The sequence below is a fragment of the Chiloscyllium plagiosum genome, unplaced genomic scaffold (genome assembly GCF_037043375.1).
Source record: "Chiloscyllium plagiosum isolate Xiang-an unplaced genomic scaffold, Cpla_swu_hap1 HiC_scaffold_10, whole genome shotgun sequence".
Lineage (NCBI taxonomy): Eukaryota > Metazoa > Chordata > Chondrichthyes > Orectolobiformes > Hemiscylliidae > Chiloscyllium > Chiloscyllium plagiosum.
Genome location: NW_028270148.1, coordinates 24,960,325 through 24,982,458, shown reverse-complemented (window position 1 = coordinate 24,982,458; position 22,134 = coordinate 24,960,325). Strand labels below are relative to the sequence as shown.

The 22,134-nt window shown below is 40.8% G+C and overlaps 1 protein-coding gene across 1 annotated transcript in view; it reads left to right on the top strand.

Annotated features, from left to right (window-relative positions):
• Positions 1-4,157: 4,157 nt before the first annotated feature.
• Positions 4,158-22,134, top strand: part of LOC122552680 (arginase-1-like) — a 49,580-nt gene continuing 31,603 nt past the window's right edge. Inside the window, exons 1-4 of the mRNA XM_043695534.2 lie at positions 4,158-4,459; positions 4,562-4,634; positions 6,857-7,031; positions 14,572-14,731. Coding sequence (XP_043551469.1) covers positions 4,352-4,459; positions 4,562-4,634; positions 6,857-7,031; positions 14,572-14,731 — 516 coding nt within the window. The 5' untranslated portion in view covers positions 4,158-4,351. The remainder of the gene's footprint in view (positions 4,460-4,561; positions 4,635-6,856; positions 7,032-14,571; positions 14,732-22,134) is intronic.

Here is a 22,134-nt window from a genome sequence, read left to right as displayed (position 1 = left end):
TTACAGAGGAGTGGGACTACTGAATTCTCTTTCATTGCACCAGCATGTACATGACAGAATGCATGGCTTCCTTCCATTTCTTGAAGTTTTTCTTCTGTTTCTTTTGCTAACAGTTTCATCATATTAACTGTACCAAATACAGTATCTGCTTTTCTAATTGCAAATTGTTTCAGATGAGACCAGCTTTCTGATGCATCATGATTTAATGCACATAATTCACAGTAAGGGAATCGGAGAAGGACAGAGTAATAAATCTGGACAAGTTCATTACTGTCAACACCTGATTTTGTCTCCACTCAATATCCCTGTTTGCTTTCCCTCTGACAACAGAACTTGGCACAGATAACTCACATACCATGATTAATATTTCCCTCACTATCCAATTGCTGCCCAAGTAAAATGAAGACAAGCGAGACATAGCAACATTTTCTGTGTCTGGCCTAGTACCACCTCACATACTGCCATTAGGGGGAGCCAATCCCATAATGTTTCTAACCAATGCGTTTCTTAATACACTTCTGGTTTTCAACATCCCCAGCCATCATTCATACAGTGGAGGCATTTCTTCAGAATGTTTTGTGTTGCTATCTGCTGGACACCTTTCTACTGTCTCTTATGCCTTGCAATTTTACGAGTTTTACTTTTCTAAGCCTACCCATTATGCTTCCTTATAACGTGTAAATATCTTTAACCACCTTCAATTTATTAGTGCCCTCCTTTTCTGGAAATTCAATCTTGTGAGGTGAGGTTTTGCCACATGTGTCAGCAGCAAGCTAATTACAATGAATTATTTTCTCTACAATTTTAGAGAAAGCTAACTCAGTAAAAAACATGATTGGTTTAAAATAGCAGATGAATCTCAATTGCTAATGTGTGTTACTAAACATTACGATTTCAGGCCAGTGCCAAGGCTAATTTTCGTCAAAAGGAAGAAGTGTTATTTAAAAAATACACCCAAAAATCTGGCCTCACCTGAAGTTGTTGTAGCATTTGCACATAAACCATCCAGAATCTTGACAACCTCACTGCTATTTTGGCAGCAGTATTTGGGCCATTCAGTATTTCCTTGATTTTAAGTAATATTCTCTTATGACCTCTTCTGTAAGGCAGAAGATATAGAAGCTTGAACACATGCACCAACAAGTTCAAGAACAGCTTCTTCCCTGACATTATCAGACTTATGAATGGACTCTCTAATTTCAAATTATGTTGATCTTGCTTTTTGCACCTCCCTTGCAGTGTAACCTGTATGCCTCGCTTGGTCTAAGCACCCTATAACCAAGTATCAACCAGCAAGATGGCAGCAGAGTAGGACTCTCCACCCGGACTCCTTTGCTCCATATGTTCTTTTTCTTTCTTTCCTTTTTTTCTCTCTTTTTTTTCCAGTCCTGGAGCAGCATTCAGGGAAGCAGTCCCTGAGCACGCGAATGGAAACAAGTCCCAGAGCAGCGCGAGGAGAAGTATGTCCTCGAACAGTGCAAGAGGAACCTGTCCCAGAGCAGCACGAGGGGAAGTGTGTCCCAAAGCAGCGGGGAAACAAGTCCTGGAGATCCGTGAGAGGAAAAGCGAGGCCTGGAGCTGTGTAACCTACCTTAGTGCAGCAGAGTGCCGGTGCAGAGAGGACCAGCAGCTTGGAGCAGAGTGAGATTGTTGTTGGACTGGGGCCAATCAGTTAAACCACGTGCTTGCTGAGCTGTTACAATGCTGCTGCAATATAATGTCAATCTGAAATTCTTTATCAGACTGTAACATCAATCCTTTAACTTTGTTATAATATCTTACTTCTAACTTACTTTTTAAACACTGTAAGCAACGCTACTACTCTTACTTTTATTCCTGTTTTGTATCCAAGATTTATACCTAGGTACTTGTACTTAAGTTGGTGCCATTAGAGACAGCCATTGTAAAAGCTTTTCACTGTATCCTGTACTTCTGTACTGGAGTACATGTGACAATTAAGGATATTCTATTCTATTCTGCTCACAAAGCAAAGCTTTTCATGATATTTAGGTAGATGTGGTTACAATAAATCTAATCAAATCAAATGTTATGTTTTGGTTCACTTTCCTAATTAATTATTCCTTCAAACCCTCTTATAATTCTAGTAGTTACTCATCTAATACTTTGCATGTCTGTATTATTACTTTGGTTTCGGCTTTTATGACCATATTAAGTTTAAATAAACTTGATGTAAAATATTCACCCATTTATCAGTTACAAATAAGTTCAAGTGGACCACTGAATACTAAATTTAACATAGTACCTACCTCACACTCTGCTTCATACATCATATTAAGTAGATGTCACACCACACATTTATGAATTGACCATATCTTTTCCACTCCCTTTTGATTTTTTCTGGTTTGTCTACCTTATCTTTGCAGTAAAAATCTTCTGTGATATGATTGCTTTGGGCTTTCTTAACTACTACACAATTCTCTCTCTTCTCATCTTGAACTAGGGAATGCTAATAATTACAAATTAATGATGTTGTATTCCTCCTAATTGCTAACATCTACCTTGATTGCTGCTGACATTTCTTCCTTTGCTACACTCTTTCTTATTGTAATAACATCTCCTTTCAACAGATGTTTTTCTTTTGGGCTTGGCAGAACATGCACCACAGAAACTTCAAAATCGGAGGCTGAAAGGTGACCTTATAGAGGTTTATAAATCATGAGAGGCATGGGTAGGGTGAATAGCCAAGGTCTTTTTTTCCTAGGGTGGGAGGAGTCCAAAACTGGAGGACATGAGTTTGAAGTGAGAGCAGAAATATTTCATGCAGTAAATTTTTCATGCAGAGGGTGCTGCATATATGGAATGAGCTGCAAGAGGAAGGAGTGGAGGTAGGTAGAATTATAACATTTAAAAGGCATCAGGATGGATATATGAATAGGAAGGGTTTAGGGGGATATGGGCTAAATGCCGGCAAATGGGACTAGGTCAGGTTAAGATGTCTGATCAGTGTCTCAAAATTAGGGGAGGTTTGGTGTCATAAGTATTCCTTAACTAAACCTGTCAATTCTTGTAAGGTTTTAGTATCTGGTGCCTTAGGGAAAGCTACATTCCTAATAACCTAAAAAGCTGCAAGTTCACAACTGCCAATCTAACAGTCTTACTCAAAGTGGGAGACAAAAAGTGGGTAACTATAGGCCAATTAGATGAACATCTGTCATTGGGAAAATGTTAAGAGTCCATTATAAAGGATAAAATAGCAAGGTTCATTAAATGTATTCAAAGCTGAAATAGACAGATTTATAAACTATCAGGGAACCCAGGGTTATGGAGAAAAGGCTGGAAAAGTGTTCAGTATTATCAGATCAGCTGTGATCTCATTGAACAAAGAGCAGATCCAACAGGTTGAATGGCCATTAAAAAAAGTGTTAGATCAGTAGCTGTTTCTTTAACAAAACGGCATTGATCTGAAATATTAACTCTGTTCCTCTCTCCACAGATGCTGCCTGACTACATTTGCTGATTTTATTTTTTTTTGGAAATCCCCTGTTTTTTTTTATTTTAACCCCCACACTACCACCTAAGTGCGGTAGTGCTTATTTTATCCCCAGCACCCATGGTGTGTGTGTGCAGGTGTGAGACACTGTGAAAGACACAAAGTGCACCAATCTTTATTCAAATTCCACCACCAGGAAGATAGGAAAACACCCGGGTGGCCAGTGACAAACACTGCCCTTCACATCAAAGGGCAGTGCTGTGTGATCAAAACAGTGAAGGGGAGGGTAGGGACTAAATCAAAATAGAGTTGGAGGGAGAAATAATGCACTCCACTCCCTGCGGCGCCCACCTCTCCCTGAACAACTCCAGGGTGGATTTGCTGTTTTTATTTCGGATTTCCATTATTCAAATTATTTTGCTTGGGTTTTAGTGGAGTGTGTTGATTGGTTGGCGACCATTTGTCATACAGACAACACATTAGTATGACATAATTTCATGTCACGTTTTGACAAAGGATCCTTGCCCTCATATCAACTCCTCTCTAATAAACGTTGTCAGACCTGTTCAGTAGTTGTAGACTTTGGTTTTGTAGCTCTGTCAGTTATCAAGGTGAATGTCACCAATATAATTGTGTTATTTAGGGAGGGCGGAGTTTAGAGGCTATATCCCTAGCGTTGCTGTGACACATGATCCATGTAATTGATCCCTGCATCATGTGCAGATTAATCTATAACAATTCCGATTTTGTGTGTTTTTGCCTCAGTTATACCCACCAACGATTAAGTTTTTTCCTCTCGGCTAGAGGATATCTGAGTTAATTAAAATATAATTTGCAAATTGTAAATTACTCGCTGCGAGAAACTATTGTTAGTTTGAAGTTTTTCTATTAGAAACCAAGATGTTGCCCAGAAAGGGAATGATTCTTTTGAGCCGCGGTGTCAGTATAATCTGTAGAAGGTTTCATCACAAAGTCGGAATCCTTGGAGCACCATTATCAAGGGGACAGGTATGCTCTGCGAATCTGGTAGCTAGGATTCGGAAAAACCGTACTTTTTAAAAGGCTATTTTATTTTCTTATTTAATATAAGCTCCCTTTGTATGCCTATAGGAAAAGGAGGGTGTAAAAATGGGACCAGATGCTTTAAGAAAATCCGGGCTGCTGACAGCGCTTCAGACTGGAGGTAATAGGTCGCAAAGTCGTTAGAATGTAAATATTGAAATCGCCTCTAAAAAGGTTAAGATATGATCGAAAACTTTTCCATTTTCATTTTGCGCTGGGAATATATGTTCGTGTGTGACCTACAACGCGCGCACTTATGCATTTGCGATCGGTCCACCGTACCGACAAACTTGGAGTGGGGGTTGAAATCGGCTCTAGCACTCACGTTACAAAAAAAGTCACAAGTTAAAAATACTCTGAAAGCCTTTTCATTCCCTTTCAACGAGCAGAGTGCCTGAATCATATTCAAACAGGCATTACCTCGTCAATGTGAAAACAAGACAAAAATGAAACTTTCAAACTGGCGGTGAATAGATATGGCGCATGATTCTGGAGAACTCAAAAAAGGATGTATAAAGTTAAAAATCACAACACCAGGTTATAGTCCAACAGGTTTATTTAGAAGCACTAGCTTTCGGAGCTTCCAAATAAACCTGTTGGATTATAGTCTGGTGTTGTGTTGATTTGGAGATGCCGATGTTGGACTGGGGTGTTCAAAGTTTAAAAATCACAACGCCAGGTTATTGTCAAACAGGTTTAATTGGAAGCACACTAGCTTTCGGAGCACCAGCGCCGCTCCTTCTTCACCTCCGAAAGCTAGTGTGCTTCCTATTAAACCTGTTTGATAATAACCTGGTGTTGTGTGATTTTTAACTTTATATACCCCCGTCCAACACCGGCACCTCCAAATCAAAAAGGGGTGTTGCCCTTTCAGAACCACTAAAAGTTAGAGGTAATCGGTTTATTAAACAAGCAAAGAGGTATGTAAAAAGAAGAAAGGAAAAGGTTGGCCTCTGATGAAGTGGAAGGCAGGGGAGATTAAGTAACAAAATGGATGATAGTGCTCGGCGAAAGGATAGGAAACAATATTGTTCTAAAGGAGGTGTACATAGAAATCATTATTAATAGCTGCCGTCTGAAAAGATGCTGTTTGATGCCGTGTGGCCGCCATTTAGGCAATTAACCTACACTTAATTGAGTAGATTTGAATTTCCTTCACCCACTTCGGTTTGAAGTGTCAAATCGAAACTAATATGTTGAGTTTACGTGAAGTTTAATTGTACTTTTATTTATTAACTCGTGGAGTGTGGATGTCACTGGCTAGCCAGCATTTATTGTCCATTCAGAATTGTTCATCAAAAGGTGGTAGCGTGCTGCCTTCCTGAACTGTTGAAGTCCATGTTGCTAAGAGTCAAAGGATTGCTACCCAGCGACAGTAAAGGAATAGTGATATAGTTTAAGATGGTTATGGCATGGAGCTAAATTTGCAGGTGATATATTTGTTTTTGTTTTTTTTTTGACATCATAGAATCCCAACAGTGTGGAAGCGTGCCATTCGGCCATTGAATCCACAAGGACTCCCTCAAGGGTATCCCGTCTAGACCCACTCCCCACTTTATCCTTTTTAATCCTACATTTCCCACAGCTAATCCACCTAACCTGCACATCTGTGGAGTAAGCACTGAGCCACCTACACCAAGATGATGGAGGTCGTGGATTTGGAAGGTGCTGTTGAAGGGGCCTTGGGTGAATTCACTTTCAAATTTGTTTAAACTGAGACTGTTAATTGGGATTGAAATTATTGGCTAACTTCAGTGTAAAACTGAACATTTTAAGCTTTGAGTAGGTAGTAAATTGTAATGATTCAGAAGGCCAAGTTATGCTGTCTAGCTATTATAAAGGGGTATTATGTAAGGTGTCCTGCTGCTGGATGTTACTGTTGAAATCTATTAAATACTGTCTTGTCATATTCATAAAGCACATAAAAACACTTCACATGGTCATATTTCACATGTGGGACCAGATGACATAATGAGAATACTTTAATTACAAAGCTATCAGAGTTAAGTAAATTTAGTTCCTTACCTGACTGTCACACGAGCAGGAATTACTGAGAGGACCAGATATTAGAAGGATGATTGTTAATTTTCCCACCTGTGGCACAGGAATTTGAAGTCAGTATTCACATTCTAGATTAGTTGGTCCAGCACAGAACAGCATTTAACTTGGTACTTTCTAAGTTTCTAAAATCTGTTCACAACACCTATAGATGCACTTTACCGGGTACACTGAAGGCCTTTAAAGATTACTTACTGATTCATAAATTTACACTTGATTGAGTAGACTTGAATTTACCTCACCCACCACCCAGAATTTCCTCCTATTTTCATTTCATTTTTCAAGGTTGTAATCTGAAGGACTACGGGAATTTGACATTTGAAGATGAGCTGAAAGATGAACCATTTGGAACTGTCAAAATGCCTCGGACAGTGGGGAAAGCGAATGCAAAATTATTTGAAGCTGTTAAAAAAGTAAAAGCAGATGGCCGACTCTGTGTCATTCTTGGGGGTGATCACAGGTATTTCCTTTTTCTTTTATCCAAATTGTTAACTTCAAAGACATCTACAAGGATGTTATCCAAAATGTTCACCAGCCTGACATGCAACTACTGAAAATATTAGAAGGTCATTAAAATATATCCCGTATTTCCTATTCCTATAGAAAAATAGGGAAATCGGGCAATGTTTGATTGAATGGAAAGAGGGTCAGATTTAAATTGTATTGTGAGAAACAATATTGATCACAACTCATTAGCTAAAGAATGCTAAAAGTAGGGGTAGATATATGTAAAGTTTTTTTATAATTACAGAATAGAATTAACATTATGAATCTTATAGCAGTTAGTTTAAAAACCAACTGTCTTGTATGTTTTATAACTAGGACAGTGGGAAATATGAGGAGAACAGAATTTGATAGAGATAGTAAATGAATACAATGAACAACAAAATTCAAACAGTCTTTAAAAAGAAGCAAGTCTGGGACCTCTCTGAAGAAGTATAGCCAGTAACCTTGTACTACAAATTAATCAGATGCATTGAATGTCTGTTAATGATTACGATGTCTATTAAACATCATCAGATCATGGGGAACCTAAGGCTTTCCATAGGAATGTCCATCATTGATTAGGTATTTCACAGGATTGGATATATAGAATAAGGGAGAGCACGGAGTGACCACATTGTATGTGATTTATTGTACCATAATATATAAAAATACTGTATCTCAGTGTGAAAATCAGAACGTCATTAACCTCTCCTCTGATCTGAACCAAAAATTAAGGTCATTGAGGTCAGATCTTTACATTGAGGTCCGATTCAGGGGGAGTCTTTGGCCCTCTCCTTGCATGATCTGGTGAATGTTTGAATGAAAACTGCCATGTGTCTGAATTCTGCCTGCCTTCTGAGCCATTGTCGCCAGTCAGGGATTTCGCTCCTGCAGAAATACCAAAGGTTCCTACGGACAGGAATTAAAGGTTAGTTAGTTAGTTAGCTTGGGAAAGTAATTGGAGTGGTTGCTGAACTCAAGTGCACAAAGGGATTGTGCTGACAGATGTTAATGTAATGTTCACTGGACTCTGAAACAAGTCTATACAATTAATTATTTGCTAAGTCATAATACTGAGCATCTGCCCATTACTGGAAAACCTTCAGATATATCAAAGCGGCAAACACATTAGTTGACCAGTCTAATGTGTAGTCCGTGATGGATTTAATGGCTCCAAGGTTCTGGATGTATCTTTGTTCTCTTGGCAAGTGTGGATTTTATACTGCGTCAGTAACAATCACTCAACAACAGAAGCCTTTTTCTGTTCATGAAGGTAGCGGGCATGTTGGGTGGTGTACAAAAAGTCACATGAGTGCAGTCAACTATAACCTGAAATTGAAGTCTGCTGATTTCTGTAAGTGCACATTGGACTTATTGGATCATTAATCAGTAGCTATGTAAATAGTTCTGGCATTCATACATAGTGAGAGAAGGGGAAGGCATGCATCTCACAGAATCTCTAGTGTGGAAACAGGCCACTGGAACCAACAAGTCCATACTGACCCTCTGAAGGGTAACTCACCCAGACCCATTCCCCTACATTTCCCTTGACTAATGCGCCTAACCTAAGCACCCCTGAACACTATGGGCGATTTAGCATTGCCAATTCACCTAACCTGCACATCTTTGGATTGTGGGAAGAAACCAGAGCACCCGGAGGAAACCCATGCAGACATGGGGAGAATCTGCAAACTCCACACAGACAGTTGCCTGAGGCTGGAATCAAAACAGAATCTCTGGCGCTGAGGCAGCAGTGCTAACCACTGAGCAACTGTGCCATCCCTGACAGTATTTTCGCTGAGACTAGGTTATGATATTCTAAAATAATGATTCCCAGACTAGATTGGAAAGTCTTCCTTTCAAATGGATTAATAGTCACACAATCCTCATTTTAAATTCTAATACTACACAACACTCTATAATACTTAATATGGAAGTACTGATATAAAATGTTCTGAAATTGCTTCTAAGAAAATATCTATCTACTTGCAGATAACAATGAAATGGGTTAGTCTGCTTCTTAGTTCACAGAAATGGAGCACAATTTTTTTTAAATATGCCCCTTTCTTGAAAAGGTTAACGCACCAGGCATCCACCACCAGACTTGTTACTGGGTCTACCAGGGGATCGTCATGCCACACTTGCCGCTTCTTTCCACGGTGAAACAATGAAGTCCATTTGGCATTGCACATGAAGCATGACCACTCTGCTGCTGTCTTTTAGCACTAAACCTTTCTCCTCTGACACATTATTATTTTGTGAACTTTGCGGGAAGTCTGTATGAAGCCCAAGATCAAAAGACCCCAGTTTGAGAACCACTGGTTTGTGCGAGGCAATCAGTCCTTACTTTTATTCCTGGATCACCCATAATTATGCTGGTAAATCATGTTGAACTGAAAATACTGCTCCAAATGGGATCTGAACAAATCAAAATTATTTGACCAAGCATTAAACTAATGCAAGCCTAGGCCTCCTCCACTGCCAAATTAAAGCCACCCGTCAAGTGAAGAAAGAACACCTCACCTTCTGCCTTGGGACCCTTCAACCCACAGTATCAACATCGACTTCACCAGTTTCCAAATCTCCCCTCTTTTTTTCGCCCCCCCCCCCCACCTTCTCCCAGATCTAACCCTCCAACTCGATACCGTCCTCTTGACCTGTCCTACCCATCTATCTTCCTTCCCACCCATCTGCTCCACCTGACCCATCACGATTACCCCCCACCTGCATCCACCTATCGCCTTCCCACCTACCTTCTCCTCCCCCTCCACGTTCCTGATGAAGGGCTTATGTCTGAAATGCTGATTCTCCTACTCCTTGGATGCTGCCTGACCTGCTGTGCTTTTTCAGCACCACCCTTTTTAACTCTATGACTCTCCAGCATCTGCAGTCCTCACTTTCTCCTAATGAGGAGTTTGATAGTGTAACCCATTATTCCAGAATTTGAGAGTCAGAGGCAAAGAGATGTACAGCATGGAAACGGACCCTTCTGTCCACGCTGACTAGATGTACGAAAACAATCTAGCCCCATTTGCCAGCACTTGGACTGTTTCTCTTTAAGGCAAAAGTGAGGACTGTAGATGCTGGAAACCAGAGTTTAGATCAAAGTGGTGCTGGAAAAGCACAGCAGGTCAGGAAGCATTTGAGGAGCAGGAAAAGCCCTTCATCAGGAATAGAGGCAGGAAGCCTCCAGGGTGGAGAGATAAATTGGGGGTGGTGGTGGCTGGGGAGAAGGTAGCAAAGAGTAGAATAGGTGAATGGGGGTTGGGGATGGAGGTGATGGGTCAGAGGGGAGGGTGGAGTGGATAGGTGGGAAGGGAGATTGGCAGGTAGGACAGGTCATGAGGACAGTGCTGAGCTGGAAGGTTGGAACTGGGGTAAGGTGGGGGGAGGAGAAATGAGGAAACTGTTGAAGTCCACATTGATGCCCTGGGGTTGAAGTGTTCCGAGGCGGAAGATGAGGTGTTCTTCCTCCAGGCATCGGGTGGTGAGGGAGCAGCGGTGGAGGAGGCCCAGGACCTGCATGTCCTTGGCAGAGTGGGAGTGGGAGTTGAAATGTTGGGCCACGGGGCAGTGGGGTTGATTGGTGCGGGTATCCCGGAGATGTTCCCTGAAGCGCTCCGCGAGGAGGCGTCCAGTCTCCCCAGTGTAGACGAGACTGCATCAGACAGCAATGGATACAATAAGTGACATTGGTGGAAGTGCAGGTGAAACTTTGGATGTGGAAGGCTCCTTTGGGGCCTTGGATGGTGGTGAGGGAGGAGGTATGGGCGCAGGTTTTGCAATTCCTGCGGTAGCAGGGGAGGGTGCCAGGACGGGAGGGTGGTTTGTTAGGGGGCATGGACCTGACCAGGTAGTCAGAGATCGACAAGCCTGACCATCCCGCCCCATTGTCTCAGCCTGCTCCTGCACCCCCGAACGCATCTCCACCTACCTCGATACTGTCCTATCCTCCCTAGTCCAGGAATTCCCCACATATGTTCAAGACCCCACCCACGCCCTCCACCTCCTCCAAGACCTCTGTTTCCCTGGCCCCCAATGCCACATCTTCACCATGGACATCCACTCCCTCTATACGTCCATCCGCCATGACCAGGGCCTCCAAGCCCTCCATTTCTTCCTCTCCCGATGTCCCCAACAGTACCCTTCCACTGACACTCATTCGTTTGGCTGAACAGGTCCTCACCCTTAACAACTTCTCCTTCGAATCCTCCCACTTCCTCCAAACCAAAGGGGTAGCCATGGGCACCTGTATGGGCCCCACCTATGCCTGTCTCTTTGACGGCTGTGTAGGACAGTCCATCTTCCGTAGTTATATCGGCACCACTCCCCACCTCTTCCTCTGCAACATTGATGACTGCGAAGAGGTTGAGCAGTTTATCAACTTCACCAACACATTCCACCCTGACCTTAAATTCACCTGGACCATCTCTGACACCCTCCTCGCCTTCCTGGACCCCTCCATCTCCATTAATGACGACCGACTTGATATTGACATGTTTTTACAAACCCACCGACTCCCTCAGCTACCTGGAATACACCTCTTGCCACCCTACCTCCTCCAAAAATGCCATCTCATATTCCCAATTCCTCCACCTCTGCCGTATCTGCTCCCAGGAGGACCAGTTCCACCACAGAACACATCAGATGGCCTCCTTCTTTAGAGATCACAATTTCCCTTCTCACATGGTTGAAGATGCCCTCCAACGTATCTCATCCACTTCCTGCACCTCTGCTCTCAAACCCCACCCCTCCAACCATAACAAGGACAGAACCCCTCCCCACCCGGGTCCCACTTTCCACCCTACCAACCTTCGCATTAACCGCGTCATCCGCTGACATTTCCGCCACCTCCAAACGGACCCCACCACCAGAGATATATTTCCCTCCCCACCTCATTCCGCTTTCCGCAAAGACCGTTCCCTCTGTGACTATCTGGTCAGGTCTACGCCCCCAACAAACCACCCTCCCATCCTGGCACCCTCCCCTGCCACATCAGGAATTGCAAAACCTGCACCCTCACCACCATCCAAGTCATCCAAAGGAGGCTTCCACATCCATCAAAGTTTCACCTGCACATCCACCAATGTCACTTATTGTATCCGTTGCTCCCGATGCGGTCTCCTTTACATTGAGGCGACTGGACCCCTCCTCGCAGAGTGCTTCAGGAAACATCTCCGGGATACCCGTACCAATCAACCCCACTGCCCCGTGGCCCAACATTTCAACTCCTGCTCCCACTCTGCCGAGGACATGCAGGTCCTGGGCTTCCTCCACCGCCATTCCCTCACCACCCGACGCCTGGGGGAAGAACGCCTCATCTTCCGCCTCAGAACACTTCAACCCCAGGGCATCAATGTGGACTTCACCAGTTTCCTCATTTCCCGTCCCCATACTTTACCCCAGTTCGAACCTTCCAGCTCAGCACTGTCCTCATGACCTGTCCTACCTGCCAATCTCCCTTCCTCCCCTATCTGCTCCACCCTCCCCTCTGACCTATCATCTCCATCCCCAACCCCATTCACCTATTGTCCTCTTTGCTACCTTCTTCCCAGCGCCCCGCCCCCTCCCCCCACCTTTATCTCCCACCCTGGAGGCTTTCTGCCTCTATTCCTGATGAAGGGTTTTTGCCCGAAACGTCAATTTTCCTACTCCTCAGATGCTGCCTGACCTGCTGTGCTTTTCCAGCACCACTCTGATCTAAACTCCCATTCTTAAACCCTTCCCATTCGCATACCCATCCAGATGCCTTTTAAATGTTGTAGTTGTATCAGCCTTCACTTCCTCTGGCATCTCTTTCCATACATGCACCACTCTCTGCATAAAAAGTTGCCCCTTAGATCCTTTTAAATCTTTCCTCTCTCACCTTAAACCTATGCCCTCTAGTTCTGAACTCCCCCAGGGAAAAGATCTTGTCTATTCACCCTATCCATGCTCCTCATGATTTTATAAACCTCCATAATGTCACCCCTCAGCCTCCAATGTGCCAAAAACAATCCCTGCATATAGCTCAAATATTCCAACCCATTGAGTGATCTCAAACTGAGTGCCAATGGGAGCAGACAAGATTTTTCATTGTGTGGATAGTGTAGGTGAAGTGGCTACACACACTTGATAAGCAGGCTCTAGATATTCCAAATTATAGGGTGGCAGGTGCTGAAGATCTGATCATAAGAATATCTGTCTGCAGGCCTCAAATAAATCAGATGTATTCTTGCTAATCCTACAAATACAAGTGGACTGTGTGGAAAACAATGTATTTTATTTATTATTCAATTAAATTCATTAATTTACAATTGTTTAATTTTCTCTATTACTAAGGTGATCTCATTTTTATCAACACCACACTTATTCTGAAAACCACATTTATATAGCACCTTTAACATAATCAAACTTTGTTTCATTGTAATAACATACAGTCCATTATAATTCTCCGAATCTCAAAAAGGTAAACAGTCATGGAATTCAAGACTGAAAGTTTTTTGTTGTATTCCCAGATTACCTTTTTTTCAAATAGCTTCTGGACTTCTCTCATCCACTACATTTATCTCTGATGTTGAACAAAAGCTTGTTAACACTTTATACAGATTCCAGTCTAACCATGCAATTCTTATCGACAATGGGACATTTTATTTTGATTCTGCACACCCTCTTATTGTCTAGTCTAAAATCCCTGTTTTACTGCACAGATGTGTCTCCTAAATCATTGTTATAGACTTAGGGATATAAATTTTGATTTTTTTTTTCCTGATGACTTTCATGTGTATGGTCTCACCAATGTCTCATCAGTGACATCTGCTAACAGAACATATTTATAAGATGGGTGGTGCAGTGTAATGTTTTGTCAAAGTAACAACAGCATTGAGATGGCAGCATAATGACCTAGTAGTCTACACAACAGGACTAATGCTTGAAAGGAAACTGTTCAAATCCCACCTGCTAGGTGAGATTAAATTCAATTAATGAATAAATCTGGAATAAACTACAAGATTCACTAAAAATAATCACAAAACTAGAGGCTGTCATCAAAATTGACTTGCTTTACCAACATCCTTCAGGGAGGGAATTGCCATTACTCATTCTAATCTACACAAAACTCCAGACCCAAAGTAACATGGTTGACTCTTAGTTGCATTCTGGAATGGCCAAACACGCCACTCAACTCGTGCAATTAATGCTGGCCTTATCGTGCTGTTCATATCCCAAAAACAAAGTGACTAGAAATTGTTTATGATAGGAAACACAAGAGAACCATTAATGTTTAATAGACTGATAGTATTAAAGTGGTGGTTGACAATCTCCATGGACCAGACTGGTGTTACTTGTCAAATGCATTGTGCAATAGATTTGTTCGATTTAGAATTTGCTGAGAACAGTCTGTAAGATGTTTTCTTGCCACAGAGTCTCATGGAAACAAACTAAAAATCCATCACTGAAACATAAAATGGAGATTTCATAATACAAAGGAAACAAATTGAAATATGTAATAACGTAAAAGCATTTTCTTATTACAGTTTAGCAATTGGATCGATTTCTGGGGATGCAGCATGTCACTCAAACCTGTGTGTGGTGTGGGTAGATGCCCATGCTGACATTAACACTCCTAATACAACACCATCAGGTAATCTGCATGGCCAACCAATGTCGTTTCTCCTCAAGGAACTCAAAACTGAGGTAACTGTGAAATGAGATGCAAAAATTATCTACATCATTACAAACAGGTAAATTGGGCTGGATTTTCCACTTCACTGTCTGAGCAGTAATCTGGCAAAGTGACTGCCACCCTTTCGACTATTTTAGTCACAGCATTAATTTTGAAAATGCTTTAAACATAATACAGATAAATATGCTGTATGTGTTACTGATCTAACTATCATATACACTAATTCAGGTGAAAATTTTGAAAGTCTAGAATGAATGATCAGATACAGGACATATTAAAGGTTTGTGTAAACATTTGCAACTCAGGTGCTGGTTGCACTTGTGGGTATGCTCGCCGATCTGGGAAGTTGATTTATAGATGTTTCATCCCCTTTCTAGGTGACATCCTCAGTGCTGTGGAGCGTCCTGCGAAGTGCTATTCTACTGTGTTGCTTGGAATTTATTTGGTTTCGTTCCGGTTGAATCCGGTTATCAGTTCCGGTTGTTTGTTTCAGTAGTTGGCATGTTGATTCGAGGTCTGTGTGCTTATTGATTGAGTCAGTGGATGATTGCTATACTTCTAGAAATGTTCTGGCTGCTCACTGTTCGGCTTGTCCTATTATTGTTGTCTGGTCCCAGTCAAATTTGTGGTCTTTGTCATCTGAGTGTATAGCTACTAGGGACACCTAGTCATGGTGTTTAGTGGTTAGTTGATGTTCACTTAAGCGGATCACTAGTTGTCTGCCTGTTTGTCCTATATTGTTTTGTGCAGTCACTGCATCCAATCAATTGTCCTGCTCATGATAGGTATTCTGTCTTTTGTTCTGGTGAATTGTTGTCTGAGCATGGCTGTCGGTTTAGGTGCTATCATAAATCCACATTCAGGACAAACATAGTGTACAAGATTCCATCAGGGACTGCGCAAAACACTGTATCGGGCAAACAACTAGCAATCCGCATGCATGAACATTAACTAATCACTAAATGTCACAACCAGCTGTCCCTAGTAGCTATACACATAGATGACAATGACCACAAATTCAACTGGGACACCACAACAATAATAGGACAAGCCAAATAGAGGACCGCTAGAGAATTTCAGAAGTATGGCACTCATCCACTGACTCCATCAATAAACACATTGACCTCGACTCAATATACCGATCGCTGCAATGAACAACCAGAAGTACTGACCTCAACCCAATATGCCAACCACTGGAACCGGCAACCGGAAGCAGCAGGAACGAAACAAAATAAATTCCAACTGACACAGTACAGCAACGTTTCACAAGAGGCTCCACAGCACAGAGGATGCCACCTAGAATGGGGACAAAACATTTCAAACTCAACTTTCCAGCTTGGTGAACATACCCATAACAACTGCAACAGGACATATTAGTGTAGCTTCTAGGGTTTTGTTGAACATTTACAAGCAGTATTTTGACCTCACCTGAATGATGACCAAGAGTATTGACTCTGACTCTGACAAAGAAGAAGACCTATTCATACTCAAAACTGTTGGATGCTGCTATCCCAGATACAGTACACTCCTTTTGGAGCTCTTTGCTACTTGTTGAGAATTTTTTTCTCTTTGCAATATTTATCAATTCCCTCTTGGAAGTATTACTAAATCTGTGTCCATCATCTATTTAAGCAGTGCATTTCAAATCCAAAGTAAAGGCCCACCCCACCTTTGAAAACTTTGAAGTACATGCATTTGTTTCAAAATGCTGAGATGAAAGCCCAACGGAGCTTAATCTAAAAATCAAAAATACAATTTTCTACACCTAGCTTCTCAATTAGCCACAGTTGCTAATAGATCAAATATCGGTTATAGATTTTTAAAATTTTGTTCTAGGGTGGACTGGGCTGACAAAGTTAGCGTTTATTGCTCATTCCAAATTATATTTTGAGGAGGCAGTGGTGAACTATCTTTTTTAATTGTTGTATTCAGAGATGTGAAAGTACTTCCACAGGGTTATTGGGTAGAGTGTTACAAGATTTTGACATAGATAATAAAGGAATATTAAATATATTTCCAAATTAGAAAGGTTGTCATGGGATTCTTATGTCACTATTACCTTTTGTTCTCCTAGGTGGTTTGAGAGGTACTGTCACAGAAACATTGGAACATTATAATATGCATTTTTTAGATGGCATACAGTACAGCTACTGTCTGTTAGTCATGAAAGCAGTTAATGTTAAATTGGATGAGGTGCCAATCAAACAGGCTAATTATGCAATATAGTGTTGAATTATTGAGTGCTGTTGTTCCTGCACTCAGGCAGGCAAGTGGAAAGCATTCCTTCAGACTTCTAACTAGGGTCTTCTAAAGACTTTAATCAGAGACTTACTTGCCTCTCACATGCACTGGTGGCCACAGTTTTTATGCCTAGTTTTTATATTTCCTTGTATTTAATTCAATTAAGATTGATGATACTCTCACCCGATTAATGCTGAAGTGAAGTTGAAAATCCATCCCATTAAGTATGGAGTATACTAGAGTTACAGCTGTTGTTATCATAATTCAGAAAATATTGTGCTTATTTTTAATGTTTTCTTTCCCAAGTAAGGATGTGAAATAATAGGTTAGTCAGCTGAATTTGTTCACTTTCTTAAATGTTGAGACACAATCCACTTGATTTCTGTCTTGTTTTAGTACATCTTATTTATTTTTTGTTACCTAAAGGGATTTGTTCTATTCCTGTATCATTACAAACCTTCAGCATCAAAAAACTGTCAAGGAGAAAATATTCTACCAACAGTAGAAAATCTTTGTACATAGGCTGTTGTGTATCAGTTATTCAGGTTCATGTGAAATGTCATGGAGTCCTAGATATCTACACCATGGGAAAAAGGCCCTTCATCCCTTCAGCACTGCTCCATCAAAAACAATCACCTAACTATTCTAGTCCCATTTTTGAGCACTTGGCTCATGGCCTTGGAATCGCAAGTGTATACCTAAATACTACTTCAATGGTATGAGCGTTTCTGCCTCTTCCACCCACACAGGTAGTGATTCCAGATTCCCCCCATCCTCTAAGTGAAAAAATTTGCTTCCCATTGTCTCCTAAACCACCTGCCCTCTGATCACTGATCCCTCCACCAGGAAGGAAATTTCCTTCCTATCTATGCCCCTCATAATTAAGGGCTACGGGGAGAATGCGGGTAAGTGGAGTTGAAATGCCCATCAGCCATGATTGAATGGCGGAGTGGACTCAATGGGCCAAATGGCCTTACTTCCGCTCCTATGTCTTATGGTCTTATAATTTTATACCTCTCCAACATGCCTCCTCTTCAGTGTCCTCTGCTCCAAGGAAAACAACCCTAGTCTCTTCATTCACTTCTTATAACCAGAACTCTTAAGTAAATTGGCAACATCCTGGTAAATCTCCTCTGCACACTCTGAAGTTTAATCATTCTCTCCTATAATGTGGATTCCATAACTACAATACTCTAACTGTGGCCTAACCAATATTTACACAGTTCCTGCTTAACACATGCCTTGACTAATAAAGGCAAGTATTGCATAAGCTTTCATAAACATTTTATCTATCTGTCCTATTATTGTATGGGGCCAATGGACATGCACACCAGTCTGATCTTTGCACCCAAGGGTCCTACCGTTCATCATGTACTCCCTTGCCTTGTTTGTCCTATCCAAGTACATGACTTCACAATTTGAATTTCACTTGCTATTGATCAACTCATCTGACCAGCCAGTCCATGCCATCCTGTAATCTGATGCTATCCTCCTCACTATTTACCACCCCATCAATTTTCATATCATTCACAAACATACTGATTAATCATCTGACATCAAATATAAATAGTTTATACAGTAGAACCCCCGTTTCCGTGGTTTCAGTTATCCGTGGCATACCCCGGCCGGAAAATATTACATGGAACATTCCAGAAATAATTCCGGGGGCTGCTGGACAGGTAACTTTCTCATTTGTATGATAGGATTCGCTACTATCGGGCATGTGTGGTAGATCTTGGAACATATCATCCGCGGATACGGGGGTACACCTGTACATACCACAAACAGCAAGATCCCAACACTGATGCCTGCAGAATCCTACTGGACACAGATTTCTAGTCACAAAAACACCTTGACAATCATGTTCTGCTCCCTGCCACTCAGCCAATTCTGGATCAAATTTGCCAAGTTTCCTTGGATTCCATAGGTACTTAGCTTCCTGGATGGAAGACTGATAATGAAGATATCAAGAGTCTTACTGAAATCCAAGTAGATTGTCAAATGCTTTGTCCTCCTCTACACATTATTGAAATAATGTAAATGCATGTGTAGCAAATGTGTGGGTCCTGCCATGCTAAAAATTCAAAATAATTCTGTAGAAGCATAACATCAGGCTTTCATGTATAAATGAATGCATTGCATATTATGGAAGGTGCTAGGCTTGATACTGAACCATTTCACTGAGAAAGCCGGAAGTTAAAAATTCAATGAAATGCTAGGTTATATCAATAAAACTAAAACACTGAACACTAGAAATCTGAAATAAAATAGAAAAAGCTGAAGAAACTCAGCAGATATGGCAGCAAATTAGAGAAAGAAAGAGTTAATGTTTTGAGCCCATATGAGTCATCTTCACAAATACAATTACATACAGTATTCCTTGTAATAGAATTCAAAGCATCCATATCAGAGGAAAGACTTATTGTCTCATTTATATACCATGTACTTTAATGTCACCATTAGCATAGAGATAAGCTTTACTGTCTCCCATGGTCAACAAAAACAAATAAGATATTCAGAGTAGAAATTCAAATTGACTATTCTACCAGAATGAGAAAGAGAGGACTGCAGATGCTGGAGCTAACACTATATACAACGAGGAAAGGAAAATGTTTGAAGTAATTATCAAGCTTTTATTAAACCATTTTTGATTGTCTGTAATTAAACTTTTATAACTCAGTGTGCATGTTACACACTAACACGATGCAGCAGACTATTTATAACCTAGTTTTCCAACATGTGAAAATGTATAAATAAAATAATGAACATATTTGGGGGATGGCACCCGTTGATCAAACTAAATTTCATGCCTGTTCAATATTTGTTGTGTTGTGCTGCCATAGTTTTAATGGACCATTGGGGTTGCTCTCTCATTAGACAAAGAAGCAACTGGTGGTGATTTAACCTGAGGGAAGAGGTTAAGAAGGAAAGTCCTTTGTGGTAGCCTCAAATCAGTGATGGGAATTGAACCCTCACTGTCAGTATTACACTGCTGTGTAAAAAAAAAAAAAAAATCCAACCAACAAACCAATTCCCTCAGTGTTAGCAAAACATGATAGTGTTTTATTTGATTTTGCGCACTTTGTTTAAAAACAGCAGCAAAACCACTAAATATTGAGAAAACAGCCAATAATTTGTATGTTTTTCACAGGCTTTGTTACTGCATTATGGAAGAGAAATTACCATGAACTCACTTAAGTCCTCATTTTAAAAAAAAAATGTGACCAAGGTTATCAGGATGATCGTCAGTGATTGGCGGGCATGTGAACTCATGGGATTTCTTACTCCATGTTTTTGTGTGCGTACACAGTGTGTCCTATCTTATGATTGGTGTTGGATTTTCTTATCTATTACCATTATGCTGAATATTAGGAACTGATGGCTATTCCTATTGTCTGCTTATATACTCCTGTGCTTTGATGTTATTATTTCTGGAAATAACCCGAAGTAAGTAATGATGAATTGCAACCAGTGTCAATAGATATGATTAATTCTCCTCATTACAGTAGTTAATAAAATTGATAGTAACCAATGGGTTATTTAAGAAAATGTTTCAAATCCATATTATGATCTAGTTTAAATTTATGCAATCCTTGCTTGGAAATTAATTATTTGTGAATTAAAAACTTTAGTTGCAAGTAATGGCCCCAAACACTGGTATATTTTTCATGCTATACCATAAACTATCTTTCTGAGCCTGGTGCTCTCTGATACCACCACAATATTTCCTGATTATCCCTTTAGCTGATTGCTTTGTGATTAAAGGCAATGAATAGATTACATTCTAATTCAGTTGACAAAGCACACTTGACACACCATCAACAAATAGTTACTTTTACTTTATACTTTAATCTTAACAGAATACAAGAGCAATAGTAAAAGTTTTGTGACAGTAAAATATGCATGAATAAGCAGAGTAACCTTTGTCTCTTAGGTTCACTAATTTCTGAACCTTGTTGATGGTTAATCTCCCTTCACAGATTTATTTTGCTCTTATTTAAAATTAACTTTAAAATGCTTTTCTTATACAAAGCATATGGGGGAAAGTGCCAGAGGACTGGAGAAGGGCAAATGTGATGCCCTTATTCAAAAAATGGTGTAAAAACACAATCCTGGCAACTTATGGGCTGGTTAGTTTAACATCGGTGATGGGTAAAGTTTCGGACTTCATAATCAGTTGTTGGAGATAATTAAAGTAAATTAGCACAAGTCTAATTGAATAAACTTGGCAAATCTAATTGATTGCATGGTAGAACAGAACTTCAGCATTGCTAAACGGGAGACAAGAAGTTGAAGATTTTTGTCTTGCACTCAGAGCTCAGACACAAGAAACCAACTTGAACAAAAGGACATCATTTTATACAGCATAAAAAGATGGTGCTGAATGGGTGGGCCAATCATTGGCATGGGGTTTACAGCAAGAACAGTTACGTGCCAATCTTAGTTCTCAGACCAAGTAGGTAGATTTTAATTGGTCAGGATGTTGCCATGGGAGTGCAGCAGAGTGTGATTGTTTCCATTTTTTTGCCTGTTGCCTTCTATTTGAAAAAGTGCACAAATTCCTTTTACTTACTTACTTACAACAGGATCCTGTGTATTTACGTGTAGCTTCTAGCACACACAAATGCATCCAACTGCGAACCCAACTGATGATCTTCAATCGGTTTCCTGTGTAATTCTTAGCGCACGGTGATTTTAACAAATGATTTCTAATACCAGAATCACATCCAATGTTGGATGTACTGTTCTGAGAACAGCAAGCACAGACTTGTCCTGAAGAAGGATTACACCCGAAATGTTGACTTCTCCACCTCCTGATGCTGCCTGGCTTGTTGTGTTTTTGTCTCTAATCTCATTGAGCAGTATGAGCAGCATGTTTTTCTAGCCTGTACTGAATCTTCCAGAACTCTAGGTCATGGAGTAGGCCATTCAGGTTTGAGATGAGGAGAGGTTTCTTTGTGGTGGTGAGCCTGTGCCACAAAGAGGTTGAGGTTAAAACACTGAATGTTTTCAAGGAGTTAAATATTGTTCTTAGAGCGAAAGATATCAAAAAATATGGAGGAAAAGTGGGAACAAGGTACTGAGTTGGATGATAAGCCATCTCTCTGAATGGCAGAGCAGGTTCAAAGTACTAAATGGTCTATTCTTGCTCTTATTTTCTGTTTCACCAGAA